Below are 22,993 nucleotides of genomic sequence, written 5' to 3'. Positions count from 1 at the left end.
AATAATGAGCTTTAAGTCCTTTTACCTAATTCTTGAACACAGGAACCAAACACACTTACCTGGGCTGGGGGCAGGGGGGTGGGGTGGCACATGCCTGTAATCCCAGTGACTTGGGAAGCTGAAGCAGGAGGATCACAAGTTCAAAGCCAGCCTCAGTCATTTAGCAAGGTCCTAAGCAACTTAGCCAGGACTTAAGCAACTTAGTGAAATCTTATTTCAAAATGAAAAATAGAAAGAGCAGGGGTTGTGGCTCAGTGGTTAAGCACCCCTGGGTTCAATCACTAGTACAAGAAAACAAAGGAACCAAAAACCCAGCAAGATTTATTTTTTTTCCCTTAACTCTTATTAACATATATGTCATTTACTAAATTTCAAATGCATTCGAGCATTTCATGACCCCTAAAGCATATTCAATGACGTGACCCTACCCTATGGATCCCGATGGTGGCCAAGCGCCACCGAATTAAAACATCTGTCCAAGTTAGCCTTCGGTCCTTTCCTCTTTTCAGAACTCAGCCCCCAGCAAAGTTCTCAGAGCTTAAAACAGTAAGTGCAATTCACAAACAAAGAATGTGTAGACCGTTATCTATGTACGAACAGAAGCACCATGGTGTCTGAAAGATGGCAAGCTAGGAAGCCAGCACTTTTAGTTAAGAAACTTCCATAAATGCAAGGGTGAACAGATAAGGTGTATGTATCCTGACCTAAAAGGAGGCCATTCTATTTTACTGGTTCACGCTCACACTAGGTGCTCGATACATGGTGGTTTCCCTTAGCTGCATTATGACAACACTGTGCAAGGAGTAGCAGCAGAATTTCAAGACTTCTTCCCTGACCCTACAAGCTGGATGGAAGGGAGATGGCTCAGGGCTTACAGTGGAAAATACGACAGTGAAGGGAAGAAAGCAGCTGTCACTGGGGAAGATACAGGCCAACACAGCTCTCTCCACAAAGGGGTTTGCCACCTACCCAACAGGGGAACCAGTCTCCTTTAAGAGTCACTCTGAAGTCTGGCTGAGCTGCAGAGTGTGAGGAAGTCCTCAGAGAACTCCTTCTCTTCCCCCCTCCCACGTGGGCAGCACAGCTGCTCTGCTAGGAGAGCCCTCTCCTGGGTTTCCAAGGCAGCCTCCTCCCACACCACCGGCCACCCTCACTGGAAGACTTGAGCATCCTTGTTTATTCCTTGTAAGAGAACTTCCAAGTGAAACCCAGATTCTTATCACCTGCACCAAACAAAGGAGTAGGTATCCACTGGGCCAATCTCCCTGCAAAGGAAGTATTCCCAGTGGGAACCTGCAAAACAATTAAAGAGGGATGGCCTTTTTCCCAGCTGTCCCTTGGCTTCCCTCCCCAGCACAGGCCACCCTGGACCACATTCTTGGCACAATAACACAACAGCTCTGTAGATTTGCTACAGAGCTTCTGGACAAATCTAACAGAGCTTTCTGTCAGTTCTGTTGGCCTTCTATGTCCATGGGTTCCTTACTTACCAGTGCCTTACCCCTGGGTTTTGCAACTAAGAATCAAAAATATTAGGGATCCTGGGGCCTAAACATGGACGCCTGAGGCACTTCCGGATCCTAGAGCCTAAACATGGATGCCTGAGGAACTTCCGGACCCGGGGGCTTAAACATGGACGTGCGCCTGAGGAACTTCTGGATGCTGCGGCCTAAACATGGACGCCTGAGGTACTTCTGGATCGGAGGGCCCAAAGATGGACATGCACCTGAGAAACTTTCGGATCTGGGGGCCTAAAAATGGACGTGCACCTGAGGAACTTCCGGATCCGGGGGCCTAAACATGGGTGTGTGTCTCAGGAACTTCCGGATCCAGGGGGCCTAACCATGGATGCTGAGGAACTTCCAGACATGGGGGCTTAAACATGGATGTGTACCTGAGGCACTTCTGGATGCTACAGCCTAAACATGGATGTGGGACCGAGGAACTTCTGGATCCGGGGGCCTAAACATGGACATGAACCTTTGAAACTTCTGGATCCGGATCCGGGGGCCTAAACATGGATGTTTGAGGAACTTCCGGATTGGGGGGGAGGGCAAATATGGACACTTGAGGCACTTCCAGATCCAAGGGCCTAAACATGGACGTGTCCCTGGAACTTCTGGGTCCTTGTGCCTATAAAGGGCAGGGCGTGACTCTCAGAAGGGATGTGGCCCATGAAGGGGAGCTGAGCTGTCGCACCCTGAACTTAAATGTGACGGTGGTGGCCTCACTTCCCGGCCTTCCCCTGGGTGTCACTTCCTCCCCTTCCAGGAGGAAGTGAGACCAAGCGCAGGGGCCAGGCCCTGAGGAAGAACACAGACTTTCTCCTCGCTTAGCCAGGCGCCCAGCCTGGCTGGGGATGTCCCGTCTTATGGCACTAGCTGCCTCCTGCATCCCTGCCCCAGGACCTCAGGGACCACAGGTGGAGAGCCGTTGACCCTCAGCCCCGGGGTCTGCCCAGGGAGAGCTCTGTCTCCCAGAGAGTCATGGGGCCCCAGTGACCTGCTGCTCCTTACCCACTGTCATCCTGGGCGAGCAAAGGTCAGGACACCAGACGCTACTGAGAGTGACATCTCCTGGATGGGTGGCTGGGGACTTTGCCTCTATCCCCAGGCCTCAGACACCGGATGATCCCTCCCAGAGACAGAAAATAACCCCACACTGCCCAAGACTTATTTTTAAGCTTTGGATTCTGAAATTTTCCTGCTGCCACCTTCTTTGTGAAGCCAGTTTTTCAACAGAGACAATATTTGGAGGGCGGGGGGGAACAACATGGAGTCAATCAAACCAAGCTGACACATCTGGTCCTCCAAGAGAAATCTGGATTGGAGGGAGAACAGCCATTCTCAACCGGCGAAATAGAGAAGTTCCCTTGTCCTTATTTAGTGTAAGCAAAATAAATAATCTGATGTTAACTCATCAAATTTTTTTTGATGAGTGCTTGGCTCATAGGAAAACTGATTCTGTTTTATGGAATGAAGTGTTACCTGATTTTAAAATTAAAAATGAGGCCAATTAGGATTATTAAATTACACTGTCATAATTCTGTTGAGAATTTTGATAATTTGAGAATTTTTGATAGCAGAAATAAAGAAACTTTTTTTAAAAAAGAATACAAGTAACAATAAATGCTAATGAGGATGTGGGGAGGAAAAGATACACTCATAGATTGCTGGTGGGACTGCAAAATAGTGCAACCACTTTGGAAAGCAAATTGGAGATTCCTCAGAAAACTTGGAATGGAACCACATTTGACCCAGTTATCCCACTCCTCGGCATATACCCAAGACTTAAAATAAGCATACTATAGTGATGCGGCCACACCAAAGTTTATAGCAGCTCAATTCATAATAGCTAAACTATGGGACCAACTTAAGTGCTCTTAACAGATAAATGGGTAAAGAAATGTGGTCCATATACACAATGGATATAACTCAGCCATTAAAAAGAATGAAATTATGGCATTTGCTGGTAAGTGGGTGGAACTGGAGAATATCATGTTAAGTGAAATAAATCCATCTGAAAAAAAATTATAAATAAATAAATTTCCAACTCTTTTAACATGCACCAACTTTTTCTCTTATCACATTCCCTAAACAATAAAGTATAACAATTATACAGTATAACAATTATTTACATAGTATTTACATTTTATTGAACATCAGAAGTCATCTAGAGAAGATTTAAAGTATACGGGAGATGCACAGAGTTTGTATGCAAATATTATACCATTTTGTTTAAGGGACTTGAGCATTTGTGGATTTGGATGTCCTTGGGCAGTCCTGGAACCAGATCCCCATAGATACCAAGGGATACCTGTAGCAAAGTGGAAAGTACAGAATATTTACTCCACTTGAAAGAGCCACTCATTTATGTTGGAGAAAGGAAACAAACATCCTTAAAGGGAGTTTGGGACGCAGATCCTACTGACCAAATAAACCCATTGCTGTATTGAATAAAGCCTGGACCCCTGGAAACAACGTGGGGTCCAGAGCTCAGATCCTTCTGGACTTTAAGACACTAAACATGGGAACCTGGGCTTGGATAAAATAAAATAACCAGGAAAGCAAAAGCCAGGGTCTGGGATGGGATATGAGAAAAGATTACAAAGTATCCTCCATCAGGCAGGAGGGACCAGGGCTGCTACCCAGGGGCACTTTTGTCAAGGATCTTGTGTGGGCCACTTGCAATGTCTGAAGAGCTCCAAGGTCCCTTCTGCGTTTCACACTGCGGAACTGGCACTCCATTAGAATGCTCAAGGTGTCCTGCTGCCTCTGGATTTCTTGGGCAGCAGAGGCCAGCGTGCTTTGCAATCCCCCACAAGACCCATGACATATCATCAACAGGAACCAGAGGGAGAAATCAATGCCAGGAACTCTGCTCAATGCTCAGTCACAAGCAGGTAAAATGACAATAAAGGCTATTATTTCCAAGTGCTTTCTCTGTCCCCGGCAGTGCCCCTGTGCCTGTTACAGCACCTTCTGTGGCCTTGGTTTTAGTCAGCTTTTCACTGCCAGGAACAAAAGACCTGCCAAGAATGATGTTAGAGGAGAAGTTTATTTGGGGGGCTCAGGCTCAGAGGTCTCGGTCCATAGACAGCTGACTCCATTGCTCTGGGCCCAAGATGAGGCAGAACATCATGGCGGAAGAATGTGGCAGAGGAAAGCAGCTCAGGACACGGCCATCAGGAAGCAAAGGGAGATAACTGTGCTCAACAAGGACAAAATATAAGCCCCAAAGGGACCCTTCCCAAAGACCCACCTCCTCCAGCCACACCCTGCTTGCCTAGACTTACCACCCAGTTAATCCACTCAAGTGGATTAATGTACCGATTAGGTTAAGGCTCTCCAATCGTTTCTCCTCTAAATTTTCCTGCACTGTCTCCCACATGCACTTTTGGGGGACATCTCATATCTAAATCCTAAGAGCCTTACTTAATGCATTACTCAAACAGCCTCAGGAAAAAGGGGCCATCACCCCACTTCATAAACAAGGACACAAAGCTAAATAACCCAGCACCCTGTCCTGATACCCAGACTCCCATGTTTGCTAGCCACAGTGTCTTCCAGGAGGCCAAGAGTTTCTCTTGGCTCTAAGTTTTGAGGGGGTAAGGATGGCAGAAGAGGTCATCTGGGTTACACAGGACTATAGTTCTAACCCACTCATCCACAAGGTAAGATAAGGTAAGGCAGAAGGGAGCACTCCAGAGGATCACGCAGATAAAAACACACGGTGTGTACCCGGATGACACGTGCTGTGCATACGAGCCCCATTTTAAGCTTCTTTTAATTTAAAACTTTAAGCCTTATTGTAGTCCCACAAAACAGTACAAAGAAACAGATGATATTAATTTTAATGGTATTTTTCTACCTGTTATATCTAAAATACTATCATTTCAATAGGCAATCAATATAAAACTTTAATAGGATGTTTTACATACCTTTTTTTCCTGTGTCTTTGAAATCTGATGGGTATTTATACATAAAGCACAAAGAAAATCAGACAATTCACATTTCAAAATTGTAATAGACACATGAAGGCTAGCGGCTACCAAAGTAGACACAGCAGTTCCACAGACATTTCCTGGTAAATGGTCAAGATGTTACCATCAGAGGAAAATTTTGGAGGAAAAACTGCACATCCAGGAACCAAACCAAACCTGATGCCATCTGAGTATTTGGTATGTCCCATTCATTAATAATGGGTCTCGTGTCAGTTTCACAAAAAAATACCTTTTGTCTTTCATCCCAACTCTCAAATTCCCTTACAAAAAATAACACTCATCAGAGGACTACTCAAATTTTGAGAAACAAGCTACCCTAAAGGTAACAATGAACTTATTCAGAGTAAGCACAAGATACTTACCCAGGTATAAACAACAAGAGGAAAGAGACCCATTAAGTCAGTCACAATTTTAAAAACTGCTGTCACCAACCCCATACTTAACACTTACTTAACTAGCTAAGAATTCAGAATGGTGTCACATTGGAATACAAACAGTCCTGGAGTGCCATAATCTGATGCAAAACCGCAGGGCTTTAAAGAAAAGAAAAATAACCAAGTAATTTTAGATCCCCTAAAACTCCATGAGTAGATCTCACCAATTACAATATGATGTAACCACCATCAAGAGATAGATTGAATTTGTTTTTTAACCCTGAATAAACATGAGTGAGTCTAACACAAAACCAACTTCATAGATCAGAGAACTTCAAAAATTGCCCATTTAGCAGCACGCCCATTTAGCAGCACGACTAATTCCAAGGATGTTAAAGACTTTGGGTGTGGTTCCCCTTGTTAACAGCATTTTCAAAGGTAGGCTAATATGCCTTTACTAGAGCACAGAAAACTCTGTGATCGATTAGCAATGTCTGCCATGGCTAAGGGACTGGGAATCCTGGGCTCAAATGCCAACTTCTAACCCTGTGTAGAAAACTTGCAAAATAATGCAAGAATAAGAAGAAGACATGCGCTGCTCACTTGCACTGTTCCTATGCACCCAGAGGATATGATGGGCCCCATTTTTATCACAGAGCTATGTAACAAGGCATATGCATCCAGATAATTTCAGTAATGAAAATACCAACAGTATTAGGAAGAAAAACCTATACCTATAAACCCATTTCTTCAAACTATGGGGCATACAGAGTAGATTAAACTTCAACAGCTGTTACAGTTTGGATTTAAAGTGTCTTCCAACGGCCTATGGGTTAAAGGTTTGATCACCATCCTGTGGTAGGACCTTGAGGAGGTAGCTGAATCTTTGGACTTTGAGGAGGTGGTTCAACCTTTAGGAAGTGACTTCTCAAACACTCAAAGGTGAACACACTTCCTGCACTCTCTGCTCCCACCATGATGGAATGCCCTGCCACAGATCCAAACCAGCATGGACTGAGCCAAAATAAACATTTCTTCTTTTAAGTTGATTATCTCAGGTATTTTGTTACAGCAAGGGAAATGAGCCCCACAAGAGTCATCTCTGCTAAATTGCAGTCAATAAAAAATTCCTGAGTAGCCATGGGGGCCTTAAATTCATCTTCCATCAGCTCTCTTAACAAAGAAGAAGCATGACAGCATCCAGCGAGCCAGTTCCAACCTGGTTCTGCCACTTCAATATCTGTGGGCTGCCCACTCTCGCTGAGCTTCAGCCTCCTCGACTCTTCGTGGTATTGCATAGCATTCATTAAGAGAGTGTTTTATGCAAATATTTGTTGCCTATATCTTGAAAACAGCTATTAAAAACAGGTACAATTTATAAGATTCTGTATCCCCAATGCTTTTCTGGTGATTTGCCCACAAATCTCATTTCATCTTCACAAGGAGCCTAAGAATTTGAAACTCACATTATGAGTTTACAGATGAAGAAACCAAATAGGCTAAGTAACTAGACAAAAGTTAATAAAATACAGCCAGGCACGGTGGCACACACCTGTAATCCCAGTGATTCAGGAGGCTGATGCAGGAGGATCACAAGTTAGAGGCCAGTCTCAACAACTAAGTGAGACTCAAAATAAAATTAAAAAAAAAAAAGGCTGGAGATGTGGCTCAATGGTAAAATACCCCTGGGTTCAATCTCCAATACCAAAGAAACTGAAAAATTAAAAAATTAAAATAGCAGCTAAAAAGTTACTCTTCTAGAAAGCATTAAAAATGTTTAAGAGTTGCAGTTGTAGCTTAGTGTTGTAGCGCTTGCCTAGTAAGTGTGAGGCACTGGGTTCCATCCTCAGCACCATAGGAAAAATAAATAAATAAATAAAGGTAGTGTGTCCGTCTATAATTAAAAAAAAAAATTTAAAGTTCAAAAAGAATTCTAATGCCAGACTGACCCAACTCCTATCACGCGAAATAATTTCAGCAGTTTCTTCTAAAATTGACCAATTGAAAAATGATGGACTGATGCCTAAAACTGTCAAGGGATAGTCCACACCCTCCACTCACATCTTTACACTCATGCAAGAAAAAGGAAAAATAAAAAAATCTAGCTGGATCAAGAATAAAATAGGCCAGGCACGGACTAGCCAATTTCCTAGAAATGTGTTTCTGCCCAAACACAGTTGGAATCAGCCTGACGCACAGGCCAACGTGTATCTAACTGAGGGCACTAGCCAAGGTGGGTAGGCCAGTCAGTACTTGTCACCCAAGCAAAAATGGTCACTTGTAGTGTCCTTCTCCTAGACTGACCTGCTCAGAGCTATCTCTAAGCAACCGATGAACATGCATCTTCCCGCCATCCGGTCAGCTGCAGCAGGCTCTGCTGCCCTCTGCATACCTCACCGTCCTGTTTCTAGAACAACCAAAGCAGAAATGAAAGTGCTGCTTCTAGGTAACACTAAAGCCAAGGCCGTTTGTGACACAATGACCACCAGAAGAAGAGAATGTAGCCTAAGTTATTCCAGAGGGGGGGGGGTAAGGTTTGCTACCACAGCAACCATCCAGCCCCACAACCCTGACCTTGAACTAGAGTACAGCCTGTCATCAGCAACAGACAACCTTGCTGGCCGGCCACGGAGGTACAAATTGAGCTTTTCCGTTTTGAAAGACAACATCTACCCTCCAAATTCTCTTAAGGAAGACGTCCACCTCTGACATCATCATCTCTCTAAAAGGACACGATACACAAATGTGAGGTGTCGGGGAACAACATGCAATATATCAGTGTCTTGTAAAATGTCCTGTGGTCCTTTTGGAGAGCATGATGCTACTCATCCCATCAGTCCTCAAATGTGACTACTGCCATCTGGACACTGAGGATACAACAGATGGGAGAAGGGACGTGGGCCTGTCCTCACCAACCTTCTAATCATAGATGAGGAATCCATTCCCTCAAGTCTTCTGTCTGTCCAAGTCACAAGCGGGCAACTCTACTCAATACAAACCACAGGCTTCCATAGGTTGTGTTGGAAATTTTAAAGTATGTGACACTTCTATCACTTCTTAGAAATCCGTCTACAAAAATTAGGGGTGCAAAAATTTAAGTGGCAAGGGACCCACTAATACAGCATCTCCGATACTGATCTATTCCAATTAGACCATACTGATCACTGGCCTCCTTTCTTGGCCCTTGTCATGGTTTAGAAATATAGTGTCCCCCAAAAACTCATGCAAGAAATTTCAGAATTGAAATGATTAGGCTCTGGGTCTTAACCGGTGGATTAATCCACTGGCATGGATTAACTGGGCAGAAACTGTAGGCAGGTAAGGTGTGGCTGGAGGAGGTAGGCCACTGGGGGCGTGCCTTTGAGGTTTACATCTGGTCCCTGGTGAACTCAGTGCTCTTCTGCTTCCTGTTGTCACATCCTGAGCTGATTTTCACCTTTGGCCCTGAGTTAAAGAGTCAACCAACCATGAACCGAACCTCTGAAACCATGAACCAAAGTAAACTTTTCCTCCTGTACATGGTTCTCATCAGATCATTGGGTCACAGCAACAAAAACCTGACTAAAACACCCCCACATCATCCCCTTCTTGCATACTTTGATAACAAGAAAGTCCCAAGAGAGCCAATTCTTCCATCAAAGGAGAGAGTATTTGAATCACTTCTTTTCATTGATCAAGCTAACAGTTATTTAGATCATCAACAGATGTCAACATGTGACTGTGAAACATGCAAGCAGCAGGCCATTTGCAGAGCCAAAAAAAAAAAGGGCCCAACTAGCCCAGCAGAGTTTCAGATTCATAGGCTAGATGACAGCAAAAAAAATCCCATTGATTGACAGTCAACAATCCATGTGTGCTTACACTAGTGCCTGTGCACATTACATGCAACCAATCCAGGCAGTATAAACCCTGAACAAGCATTTTAAAAAAAAAACAAAAAAAACCTATCTCTCAGGTAGTAATCACCTATCCAAGGGCAGCCAACACCTCCAGGGATCAGCAACTGTTGTAAATAACCGCTGCGGGCCAGGTGCGCACCCCATCCCAAGGGGCAGCAGCTATTTAATTCTGGCTTAGCGATGTTGCCAACCAACGAGGAGGCTGCCTAACTCCCAATTTTTCCAAAGTAACCTAGCCTTTTATGGGAATCTCCCACGAGGGCAGGAGGTTCCATCTGTTTTGGTCACCATTGTCTTACCAGTGCACAGAACAGCACCTGGCACATGGGAGGTTCTTGGAAGACACTCTAAGGCATGAATGTGAAAGGCTCCATTTTTTTTTCTCTTTTATTTAAACCCAGTCTGGCCAAACAGAGCATCCGTTGGCTAAATGCCCTCTACTGAAATCCAGATCATCGAAATAACTGTCCTCTCTCCACTTCTCTCTTCTACATTGAGACCAAAAAAATCCAGAACTAGCCTTGATTTCTCATTTTAGAGATTCCTTCCTCACCACCCCAACCATTAGATTTTTTTGTTGTTGTTGTTTTATTTTAGTACTGGGATGGAACTAGGAATGCTCAACCCTGGAGCTACATCTCCAGCCCTTTTTTTTGTTTGTTTGAGCCAGGCTGTAGCTACAGGCTGTCCTTGAACTTGTGATCCTCCTGCCTCAGCCTCCGGAGTTGCTAGGATTGCAGGCAAATGCCACCCCACCCAGCAACGGGTATTTTTAAAGTCAGTTTTAAAAGTCATCCTGTAACTTCATTGGCATGCACAATTATTATTTATTATATTATTTATTAATTTATTATATTATTTATTAATCTGGAGTTTTGAAGAAATAAGGTTGAATGTTCATTTAAAAAACACAAAACAAAGCAATCCTGGGACGAGGGGTATTATACATGTAGTCATGTTTCCTGAATCAGGTATTATTATCTTGTTTTAATGTAAAAAAACTCATTCTGACTCCTGCTGGACTTCTGTAGCAGCGCTGTTATCTTTGGGATGTGCAGCTGGGATCCGAGTCCTTGGTGTCATGAACAAAGAACGGAGCAAGACACACAGAAATAATAGCGAAGTACAGATCAGTTGAAGGCAAAGGCAGAAATAGCACTCCAAAAGGTATAGCAGAGTGGGACAAGCAAGAGAGAGAGGCTCAAGGCCCCATGTCTGCAAATTGGTACTTCATATGCTGAGCTGTGAGGCATTCTCTTCCCTGTAGAGACCTGATAGAAGACCTTACTCCGTTTGCTCCCATTGATTACCTTACGACACCTGAAGGAGATGAGTGTCCAATTTTCCCCCATTGGTTACTTTAGAACACCTAATTAGAATACTGTCCACTTGCCAGGCTCAATGGTGCACCTGTAATCCCAGCAGCTCGGGGAGGCTGAGGCAGCAGGATCGCGAGTTCAAAGCCAGCCCCAGAAAGTTAAGGAGGCCCTAAGCAACTCAGCGAGACTCTGTCTCTAAATAAAATATTAAAAAGGGGCTGGGGATGTGGCTCAGTGTATAAGCACCTCTGGGTTCAATCCCTGGCACCAAAAAATAAAATAAAATACTGTCCACTTTACCCTCATTAGTCTTTTTAGAATCCCAACCCTGTGGCAGGAGTTAACATGGGAAGTTATCATGGGCGATAAGTCCTCATTGGCAGGAGTGGTATGCTAATGGGACTTGATGCCTCATCTCCAGGTCTTGACAGCAGCATTTTTCTTGTATCCTTCCTTGGCAAACTTGGAGTCCCTGAACTCCTACAAACAGCATCAGTTTATAAACCTGATCTCTGTCTGATGTCACTGCCTTTGATCTGCACTTCTGCTGACATTTAGGGCACACTGTCACCTACTCCTTTCGTTTTATATATGTATGTATGTACATATGTATGTATTTTTCAGTAACAAGGATTGAACCCAAGGGTATTTTACCTCTGAGCCGCAACCCCAGCCCTTTTTTATGTTTTATTTAGAGACAGAGTCTCAGTGACTTTCTTAGTGTCTGACTTTTGCTGAGGCTGGGTTTGAACTCACAATCCACCTGCCTCAGCCTCCCGGGCCACTGGGATTAGAGGTGTGCACCACCACTCCAACCCACCTTCTCCTTTTTCGCAACTAACCCTCTGCAGTTGACTTGGTGCTTTTTCACCCACATTAGCTCATTCATGTCACCAACCCAAATACCTCCTGCTTATTTATAGCCTCAAAGACAAAGAGCTCTGTTCCCCAGTCAGGGTCAGGTCCCTGGATTACAAGCTCTTACTATTATACCCTGCAATGGCTTTACTATTCACTACTGTAATTAAATGCCACAAAAGCAGATACGGAAAGTAGACGCCGTTTATTATTATTATTTTTTGTGGGACCGGGAATTGAACCCAGGGTCTTGTGCATGCTAGGCAAGCACTCTAAAAACTAAGCTAGATCCCCAGCCCTACGAAAACAGATATGAAGTCCTTCTTGTTTACCACTCTATCACTACTCCTGGCCCATAGGTGCTCAATAAATAGTTGCTGAATAAATGAGTTTCTGGGGGTAGGGAAACTTACAGCATTCCATTAACCAGAATCTGCCCACCATCTTGTTACTACTCCCTGAAGATATTTTGTTTTTCCCCTTTTTAAAAAAAAATTTTTTTGTATCATGCATTGAACCCAGGGGCACTTAACCACTGAGCCACATTCCCAGCCCACTTTTTTAGTTTTCATTTTAAGACAGGGTCTTGCTAAGTTGCTCAGGGGCTCATTAAATAGCTGAGGCTGACCTTGAATTTGAGATCCTCGGGGCTCCTGAGCTGCTGGGATTACCAGAGTGCAACACCTGCTCAGCTCAATGGTACCCTCTTGAAACTGTACAACCTATCGACAAAAGTGGAGGCAATATTCTCTTCCCTTTGGGATTTATAAAACACCTGGCTTTCCTGGAGGTAGCAAGGTTAGCAAGATAATGGAAGGGATCTTAGCTCTGTAGGAAGCAAACTCACAGGAAAAAGGAACAGGAAGTGCACCTCACAAATCACAATAAGCACCAGGCACCTGACTTGCACATTGCAAAAGGGCCACAACCCTGCCAAACTACTGAGTGTAGGGTCCATAATCTCTAAAATTCCAAAAGAATTTTAGAAGCTATTTAGTTAAGGGTGAAGAAAACATCCCCAAAGTAATCAAAACCCTTCACATGCTCCCACAGCTGCCTAGTCAGCCACTTTGACAAAACTCCAGAGGAAAAACTCCAAAATCCAAACCATCTCTTGCCAAGTTCATGTCCAGCTCCCTCAGACCTGTGCCTGTAGTCACACATGATTCAGAGCCTGTAGCCCGCACTCAGATGATATACGGAATAATAAAAATATCACATTATCACCAACTAACTATAGTCAATGCCCCCAAAGAGTAGTTCTCAAACGACAAATCAAATCGATTTCCATTACTCTTAAGAGGAGTCAAAAAAAAAAAAAAAAAAAACCAACCTCACCACCAACAAATTCACTCTATCTACAGTTATTATCTGCTTATTCAGAAGCTGAAGTAATTTGCTAAAAGGTCGTCCCTTTATATGTAACCAAATAAAATCCTATGCTAATTGCATTACTTCCTTATTTAATTGTAGCAAATACAGGAAGACACCTCTATTCTACCCAGCATTTAGGGGACTGACTTACATAGGAAAAATAATATAGGAGAAGGCGTAAAGCTGGGTCTTTTAATTGTCTCTCCCGTGCCAACTAGGAAAAACTGCAAACTGCCTTCAAACAGCAACTGCTCTGAAAGTCAAAATAATCCTGAGAGATGATTAGAGAAACCTACTATAGCCACCCCGAACTGGGCAGTGAACCCTGCTCAAGTTTGCTCATTCCAAAGTGGCAATAGGCATGGTTTCAATTTCCAAGGAGAATTAAAGGCATATAAAAAACCCAGGCACAGGGTCTAGACTGTGCACATGCTCGGTGAGTATGGGCTATCATGACCACTGCACCCATTTTAGAGATGAAAAAGCTGAGGTGTGTTTGCCCAAGGCAACCGCTACAATGGACCTAGAAGTCCAGCCTCAGGGTGTGAGGACTTGGTATGGTTTCTAAATAAAAGGTATATATACCTGGAATTCCCAGACCCTCAGCACCACCCAATCCCACTTCCCAGAGATGTTGGGTCACTTGCCGAAGGCAGTGTTGCCACCCAGTGCCAGCACTAAGAACAGCCACCAGCCCTGAGCCTCCACAGTCCCCAAATGGCAACACTTCAGAAAAAAAGGGTATTATTATCTATTTATTTATTTATTTTTGGTACCGAGGAATGATCCCAGGGGTGCTTAACCATTGAGCCACACCCCCCGTCCTTTTTATGTTTTATTTAGAGACAGGGTCTCACTGAGTTACTTAGGGCCTCCCTAAATTGCTTTGAACTCTTGATCCTCCTGCCTCAGCCTCCCGAGCTGCTAGGATTACAGGTGGGGTATTATTTTTTAAATGGACAGGACTATTAATACATAACAGACCCTCCTAAGAATTTTGAAAAAGTTTTAAAGACAATCTTGACATCAACAGCATGTCCCCTACTCATTGAGACTCTGCTTGGTAAATGGCTTCTGGCTGCACCACCCCCCCCCCCGACCCAAATTATTCCAAATTAATGAATTTGTCTGATTGAAGTGTGCCGAGGAATTTGGGAGGCGGCAGCAGCATGAGAACTCAGCTCTTTGATTCACAGAGTAACTGATATGAATTCCTCAAAAGCAAACCCGCTACATTATACAACAACCGCTCCCCGCTCGCCTTGTTAGAAAGATAGTATCACAGACCCAAAAATAAGACCAGTTGTCCTATTTTCTTCCATGGAAGTGTTACATATTCCATGAACTATGCTTTTATTCCTCCCTTTTCAGTTGCTAGATTTCAGCAGCCAACTGTGTCACTTTGCTACGCCCCAAAAATAGCTAAACCGAGTAGTTTAAAAATCACATTTTGTTGTTTGGCCAGAAAACCATCAGGCTGATTTCAGTCTGAAAGAAAAAAATAAAAGTGATCAGAGGACAGGGGCCGCACCTGGACCTGGGGGTTCCCTCTAGACCCCTTGGCAGGTCTGGATCTGTGAAAACAGGGAGACAGGGACACTATGTGTTGTTCCAGGGTCACCCAGGCGCAAAGCGAGAGCAGCCAGTCAATAGTACTGTTTGCTTCCCATCGGTGGCGCCAAATTAAAGCCCCAGAATGCCAGCAACAGAGCACAGGTCCGCAGAAGAGGAGCCAGCACCAAGCCATTCTTCTTGCAGGGGACCTGGGAGACGCACACGGAGCATTTTTCCCATTGGAAACAGAAAAGGCAGAGACACTCTTTGCAATGCGGACGAGCCAGTACCTTACACCTCGTACAGAGGATCTCATCTCTTCAACCTCAAAATTTAACAGTTTTACTCATTTGGCTCGGGATGATCTCCAGCCAGTCCTTCTTTCCCAACCCCAGTAGCAAGGCTAGGCATAAAAACCCCATTATATGTACATTATACAAATAAAAAAAAAAATGTGTTTATACCTACATGGTCTTTGGCTCCGTTCTCTCTCCATACACTCCTATCCAAATCTCTTTCATACAATGAAAATGGTGAATGTATTGAGACTCACTATTTATCATGTAATGATAAGTATGATACTTATAAATGATAAATCCTTAACATGCATTTTCATTCAAGTCGCATAATGATCTGAGGAGTCAGGATACGATCACCATCTCATTTCACAAAATGGAAAACCAAAAAGAGAGGCACAGAGATGTTAGGTAACTTGTCTAAGGTGACAGAGCTAGTTAGGACAGAAGGAAGCAAGCTGGTTCCAAAGGCCCAAGTTCTTAGTCCTCTAATAATCTATACAACTCTCCATGGGAACCTGATTTAGAAAAAGTTAAAAGCATTAACAAGTTCCAAACTACTACAGGATTTCTTCTTGCTCTGTGCTGGCCAAGACTCTTCTAAACTGGCCGAAACATACCAAAGTTCTCATTCTTGGTGTGAATCACCTCCCACAGGACCAACCCCAAGGATAAACAGAAACATCGCCCAATTGGAGCTTCCAAAAGAGAGCACTGTGTAGAGAGAACCTGATGCGCTCTTATTACCCTGTCTAAAGAACACTTGTTAAAATGTTTTTTAAATGTTAGTCATATATCACGTGCCCATCAAAAACCACGAGTCCGCACAGACCTAGTAAGCCATATCCCGTTGATTTTTTTCTTCTGTCTGAAACACTAAACATTTTTTACACCAAGTAAAATGGCCCCTCCAATTACAGGTGTCCCTAAAGGGGGACATTGTTCATGGCATCCTCTAGCTAAACCCACCAATCCTGCACAGCCACTGCTTACAGAGCTGGCCACCCTTCTCAGAATAGAGGTCAAGTGTGAATCACCTGCTAGATACTCCTGGCATCATGGACTTCCCTCCAAGTGAGATTCACGGGAGTTACTTCCAGATTTTTATTCTTCTAAGAGATTAACAATTCTTTGGCTCTGGAAATTTGAGACAGGAGCATTGTAAGGGGAAAAAAAAAAACAGGGGGAAGTAAACACAGAGTGGTGAAACACATCATTTTTAGAACGACTGTATGTGTGCCCACGTGCATGCTTGTGGTGCTGGGGATCAAACACCAGGCCTCATGCTAAGCAATTCTACCATTGAGCCAAGCCCCCAGCCCTGGGATCACTATTGTTTTGTTTGTTACAACTTAATATAAACAGCATTAAAATAAGTCAAAGCAAAGTCAGTAGCCAATCATCTTTTTTTCCTAAATGCAAAGAACATTCTCATAGTCCCTGCACTTATCTGGTTCTTTGCAGGCAAGAAGGTCGCCCCCATTGCTCAGACAGGGAAATAGAGTTACTTGATCTATTAATCCTTTGCAAATATTTGCCAAAGGCCAAAAGCCTGCACAGACAACTTTGGCCTAATATGTGCCCAGGCCACATTGTTCTGGGACATATTCAGTGACAGTTGCCAAATTCCACGAGAAGGTCTCACAGTCTTGGAACATTTCTCACTTGCCTGAGCCCCTCCCTCTACCTCAGCAGTGGCTGCTGGCTTGACCCAGATTGAGCCCTGGTGGAGAATTCAGAGTTGGGACCCTCTTTCTTGGCTTCTACTACATTATTAGATTTTATTCCCTACACAGGCGCAGCCAAGAACACAGCGCAAGGGATTCCCACTCATCATCTGATAGCAGCCAACCTGTAACCAAGGTGTACCAAGGACTTACTGAAGGGCATTAAATACTGTTGAGGGAACTTCAAATGTCTCCAATTTTCCTCATTATAAAATATGACCTCTAGAAAAGTGTGCCCCCAGGATAAAGGGTCAATCGTAACTTCTAATCTCCAGATTCCAAATACACACAATCTTCAACCTGCTTAGAAACAACATGCATAGCCCCACATACTGCTAGTAAAACACTGGATGCAAATTAGATTAAAAACCACCACCACACAGAGTGGTTGTGCATGCCTATAATCCCAGGGGCTTGGGAGGCTAAGGCAGGAGGATTGCAAGTTTGATGACTTAGCAAGTGACTTAGCAAGACCTCAGTGACTTAGCAAGACCCTGTCTCAAAATTTTTAAAAAAAGGGGGGGGGGGATGGGGATGTGGCTCAGTGGTTAAGCATCCCTGGGTTCAATCCATAGTATTACCAAAAAAAGAAAAGCAACCACCACCACCTTTCACAGTCAAAGGCTAACTGTAAAAACAACCTACTAGCTACCAGTGCTTAACCCAGATCAGATCAATTCAAATGCCTAGACTCTTTTTTGGGGTAGGAAGTTGCCCCCCCCAAAAAAAAAATGGGAGAGGAGAGATAGGAAAAGAGAACAAGTAATAATGATCACATTAGGGCATTTAAAATGATATTATTACATGAACAGCAAGGAATTGGTGCACAATCATAACCCCATACGCATGATGTTTATCTTAGGAGATTTTCAGAAGAAAAGTAAATCTGGAAGGTTTTTTTGTGTTGTTGCATTAAATTGTCAGCATTTCCTGGACAGCTTCACGTAAACAACATAATTTGTGTCCAGTGAAAACAGGGACCTGTTCTCAGCTTCACCATGGGACAGCACCTTTCATATGCTAACAAACCTTTCCTACACCCCTTCTTCCTCCAGGGACCCTTACTCCCTCTATTTCAAAAGATCCTGTAACACCTATTTGTATTAATGTTCCTGCCTCTCCCATGAACACTGTCTAGGAGGGAATATTAAAAAACTTATTTCATAAACATTGTCCAAAAAAAGACCTAGTTTAGAGACTGAGTAAAGAGTGTATCTTCTAACGATACATTTGACATGGAGGATAGGGAGACCCTGTGTGATCCCTCACAGGGTATCTGAGGGTAAGATGGCCAACTTCCTAATATTATTTTGCCTTCTACTAAGAAGGCCAGGAGGGACACCCATCAGGACTAAAGCATGCAAAAACATGCAAATGCAGGAAGAGATGGCTTAGGGGAAATTGAGATTCACAGGACATCAATCATGGATCTTCCAATTCTGATATATTAGGCTATACAGCTGAGCTTGTCCATCCGAAGTATTTCGAACGCAGCCACCTGGATGCAAAGGAATCACGGTACAAAACACTGGAATGAAAAAGAAGTTTCACTCGGAGGGCCAAGAGAGAAATCTATTTTTAAAAAGAGTTTGTGTTGAATAGCTGGAGAATGCAAAAGAGATAAAAGGTTAACCCTTCCAGGTAACATGATTTTAACATCCTGTGACTGAAGATACCATACTAGATATTTAAATGAATTGTAAGTAGGATTTGCTTTAAAATAATGAGCGGAGACAGGCAGAGTAAAGAAGCATGACCAGAGAGAGGAAACTGGGAGGTACTTGGGAATGAAATTAGCCAAATTAACTGTTATATTATGTGCATGTACAAATATAACAAGAATCTCACTGTTGTGTATAATTATAATCACCAAAAAGGAGAAGAAGAAAAAAATATTTGGACCGGGTGGGGTGGGGTGCAAAGGGGGCATAGATGAAATCAGACTGAGTTGACAATTGTGGAAGCCCAGTGAGATAATAGAGGTCCATTATAGTCTTCTGTATTTATGTTTTTTATAATAATTTTTTTTGAAAAAAAGATATAGAAGAATGCAAGATGCACAATATCAGGTTTGATAATCCTTCCGCTTTGCGCTTTGAAAGCCATCACTTGAAGCACTAAAGGGGAGGCGGATTCCACACCTGCCCTGCTGTTCAAAGAGTAAAAGCCACCCTTTGCTGATTCGGATCCCCTGGGGAAAGACCTATGCCAGGGGCTGTTTTCAAAGCCCTCTTCAACTACAGAGACCCTGAATCCCGAACTGGATTTGGGTTAAGATCTCACAAAGAAGACCCTAATCCAATACCAGAAGCATTTTTATCCCTCTGGTCAAACACTGAAATGCTTCAAAGGTATCATGGGAGTCCCCCAGAGAACTCTGGACACCCTGCACCACACACACACACACACACACACACACACACACACACACACACACGATTTCAGACGTCCAAGGAGCTGCAGAGCAGAGCAGTGGCCCCCTCCTGGCGCCCAGGGGCGTCGCAGCCCCCCAGCCTCGAACCTGGGCGGGTGAGCCCCATCCCCGCTGCGTGGAGGTGGCGGAGGCCACCAGTGGAGGTGGCAGGAACACGATGAGTGGCTCGGGGGCGCCCCCTGAGGTCCACCGGCGTCGCGGCACCCTCGGAAAACCGAAAACCGGTGTCTTTCAGGGCTCTGACATTTTAACTTTGCCTGGTTCTAAAAGCCGCGACACACTCTTCTGGCTGCACTTTTCCAAAACATGCCTCCCACCACCGCCCCTTCCCTCGGCTCCCAGACAAGGATAAAGACTCTTTATCTCGCATCACGGGCACAATAAATAAATAAATAAATAAATAAGGAAGAGGAAAGTGGTCCAAGCCCCACCAAGGCAGCATCCCAGACAAGTCCCATTTTGGATTTCAAGCTTCCTTAGACATCAAAAAAAAAAAAAAAAGAAAGAAAGAAAAGAAAAGAAAGAAAGAAACAAAAAAGAAAATCACGGTAGGAACATTAACTCCATCACCGAATAAGAAGGCCAGAAATGACATTGGGAATTGGTTTCTCAAGGCTGCCCTCCGCTGTCTTTCCCCTTCCCCTATTTAAGCGTGGCCCTCACAAAGCCCCTGTGTGTACCTGAACCCACTCAGTCACCAAGTCGGTGCCAAAGGAGCTCCTAGCAAGGGGAGACGACTAATACAAACACTGACCGGTGGCCTTTAAGGGGGAAAGGGTGGCTCTTTCTTAGGAGAGATGCCCCATGGTCCCCAGTCCCGTGGAGGCAGGACTTTGGTGGGCAGATACCAGGCCTCCAGGTTACTGTGGACATACATCCTCTCTCAGCCTCAGGACTGGGTTTCTGGACTGTGGCAAGAGCTCAGTGCAGCTCCGGGGACTGAAGGATGCGCAGAGAAAAAAAAGGGGGTGCTGAAAAAAAGACAGTGTTTTGCCTCTCTGTCCCTCAAGGCCACCCCGGAGCCTGCAAAGGGTGCACTCACAGCCAGTCCCTCTGGAGAGGGTCCCCGAGGGCAACCAGGACGCCCGCGCCCTGCTCTGGGGCGCACAACGGGGCTACGGGACCCGCTGCACCAAAACCTGGCGCTCTGACTGCCGGGGACAGGCGGCTGTTGCCAGGGAAAGCAGAAACATCGGGACACAAGCCTCTTTTTTTCTTTCTTTTTTTTTTTTTTTTTTTTTTTGATTCAGATAACCCCCACCTCCAAGTACCCAAGAACTGGTGGATGAGAAGGCAGAAAAAAACGGGAGATTCTATGTCCTTAGGGGAGTGAGAAATGAAGAGTCGCCTCCTTTTCCCCCACTCTTTCCCTCAGGCTAGGGCAGAGGACGTGGCCTCCATCCCCAGGGAAGGAGCTGGACAGCTTCGAGGGAGCTTGGGGATGCAGCACGGGGGCCCAGCCAGAAGGGAGAGAAAGGCAGCTGGCCTCTGCCCTCCCGAAGCGGGGAGGGTGTCTGCCGGCTGGGGGAAGTGGAGGGTCGCCGAGGTGCACACCGTTACGTGCAGTGATTTATTATTGTCACCAGTGGCCAATATTGTTCCTGTCTTAACCTGGCCAGAAAGGAGCGGGTCTGGGTCTGTCAGCCGCGGACAGCCTGCAAAAGGGCAAAGATGAAGGTAGGCAGGGCGTGCGAGGCAGGGAAAAAATCCTCCCTGGCGCGAACGGCAACCCAGACGCCGACCCGCCCCCTGCGCCCCGACCCTGGCAGCCGGGCAAGGCAAAGCAGCCAAGGAAAGGGGGTCGCGGGACGGGAGAGAACCGATCTCCCTTAACAGCCTACTCTCTGCCCTCCCACTGTGCCCAGGCCCCCACGCCCAGAGAACTGCCTCGCGCCAGCACCGAGGCGTAGCCCGCGCCCCAGACCCAAGCTGGGGTAAGGAGAGGCGCCCCCGGCCCCTGGAACCAGAACGTGGGCTGTTCCCCATATCCTAATGCTACGCGGCCAGCCTCCAGCTACTATCCCCGAACACAGCGCTTCCAAGGGGTCGGAGAACTGCAAAACGAGCTCCCTTTAAGAGCTCTTTCAATCCCCATTGGAGCGAGGGAAGCACCCAGGACCCCCCAAAACCTACAGAAGCATCCTTCTCATGGCCTTAGTCTCGCCAACCGTCCTACAACTCTAGCCTCCCGATTGGCGCCGGATCAGCAAAGCAAGTCCCCTTTTCTCCAGACTCCAGCTTCCCGAGCCTCCTCCCCCCACACCCCAAACCAGAGCTGGAGCAGACCCCTGGTTTACAATCCTCCTACCCGGCTGGCCCCTGTTTTCACCCTCTCAGACCACCAGCCCCGCCAAACGTCGCCAGAACCAGTGAAGCAGATCCCCTTTTCCTCTCCGAGGAGCCCGGCCCCCCACCACCCTCTCCAGGGTCTCTAGGACTGGCGCCCAAGCTCCGCGCTCCGGCAACAACTCGGCATACCCAGCGCGCGCGGGCCGGGGCTGCGTCCCCTCGGCCGCCGGCACTCACCGGGGAAGCACACCACATAATGGAGCACGGAACTGGTGATTTTCAGGAACAAAATCCACCAACACGGTTCCAGTAACCTCCGCATGTCCGAAAACGCACATCGAAAAGAAGAAAGCAGGGGGGGTAAACTTGTTGAATAAGTTCTTGCTTCCTTGCGAGCCTCCGCTAAGCCTGGGCGCTTTCCCGGCTCGCCAGCTCCACGGGCCCCCCACGCTCAGCGGCGAGTCCCCCTGGAATCCGGGAAGCCGCCGAGCGCCCCCCCGGAAAATCTCAAAAAGTGACTGAGGATGCAAAGCCACGCTGGGGACGGACGATCCTCTCAGCGGAGAAGGGCTGGTTGCCGTTCAAACAGGAGCGAGCGGAGCGGGCAGGGCGAGGAGTGGGCGGACGGCGACGATGCCCGGGGCCCGGGGCAGGCAGGGACCGCGGGCTGCGACGGCGAGCAGCCGAGGATCTCCAACTTGAGTCGGCAGCACAGCGCAGCCGGAGAGCCGGCGGGCGGCGGCGGGCTGATCGCGGCGCGGTGTCTCCGGGCTTCAGGCAGGCAGCTCCTTCCAGGGCCCCGGGAAGGAAGGAGGCATGTTTGCGATCGGAGAAGGGGAGGGCAGAGGCGGGGGGATCGAAGGGCCCCCCCAGAATAGAAACGGCCGGAGGAAACGCAGGAAAACACAAAGGATCTCAGAGGGGCGCTGGGGCGAGGGCGCCTTCAGTCCATGCTCCTGAAAGTTGTGGCTTCGGCGCAGGCTGGGGAGGAATCGGGAGCGCGGGGCTGGAAACTGGCCATGCCTCCATACAGGAAGTAACATGTGAGCATGGATCCTGGCAGAGACTTTAAAGCCGGCGAGCGGGCGAGCGAGCGAGCAGGGGGCGCGCAGCGGCGGGGACGCGCTGTGACGACGGGGGCGCGCAGCCCGGGGCAGCCGGCGACGGGAACGCGCGCTCCGCGCTCTTAAAGCGGCCACGCTTGGCTCCCGCCTTCCAAAGGTCCCACAGCTCAGCTTTGCAAGCGCACCCTGGGAGCTGCGAGCTCTACTGGGAAGAGTTTTGGTGGCTAGGGGTGACTCTGGCTCTTTCTCGGAGACAGAGGAGGGCGGCAGCCTTCAGGGGCTGACGTGCCTGCCAGATTCCC

At 46.3% G+C, this 22,993-nt stretch overlaps 1 protein-coding gene across 2 annotated transcripts in view; it reads right to left on the bottom strand.

Moving 5' to 3' along the window:
* Positions 1–22,731, bottom strand: part of Ptprg (protein tyrosine phosphatase receptor type G) — a 707,393-nt gene extending 684,662 nt beyond the window's left edge. Inside the window, exon 1 of one of the 2 annotated variants that reach the window (XM_078038562.1) lies at positions 21,865–22,731. In XM_078038562.1, coding sequence (XP_077894688.1) covers positions 21,865–21,949 — 85 coding nt within the window. In that variant the 5' untranslated portion in view covers positions 21,950–22,731. The remainder of the gene's footprint in view (positions 1–21,864) is intronic. The other variant, XM_078038563.1, reaches the window with a different exon arrangement.
* Positions 22,732–22,993: the final 262 nt, after the last annotated feature.

The sequence above is a fragment of the Ictidomys tridecemlineatus genome, chromosome 2, assembly GCF_052094955.1.
Source record: "Ictidomys tridecemlineatus isolate mIctTri1 chromosome 2, mIctTri1.hap1, whole genome shotgun sequence".
Taxonomy (NCBI): domain Eukaryota; kingdom Metazoa; phylum Chordata; class Mammalia; order Rodentia; family Sciuridae; genus Ictidomys; species Ictidomys tridecemlineatus.
The sequence above is the reverse complement of the archived record's forward strand: the minus strand, read 5'-3'. Positions and strand labels throughout refer to the sequence as shown.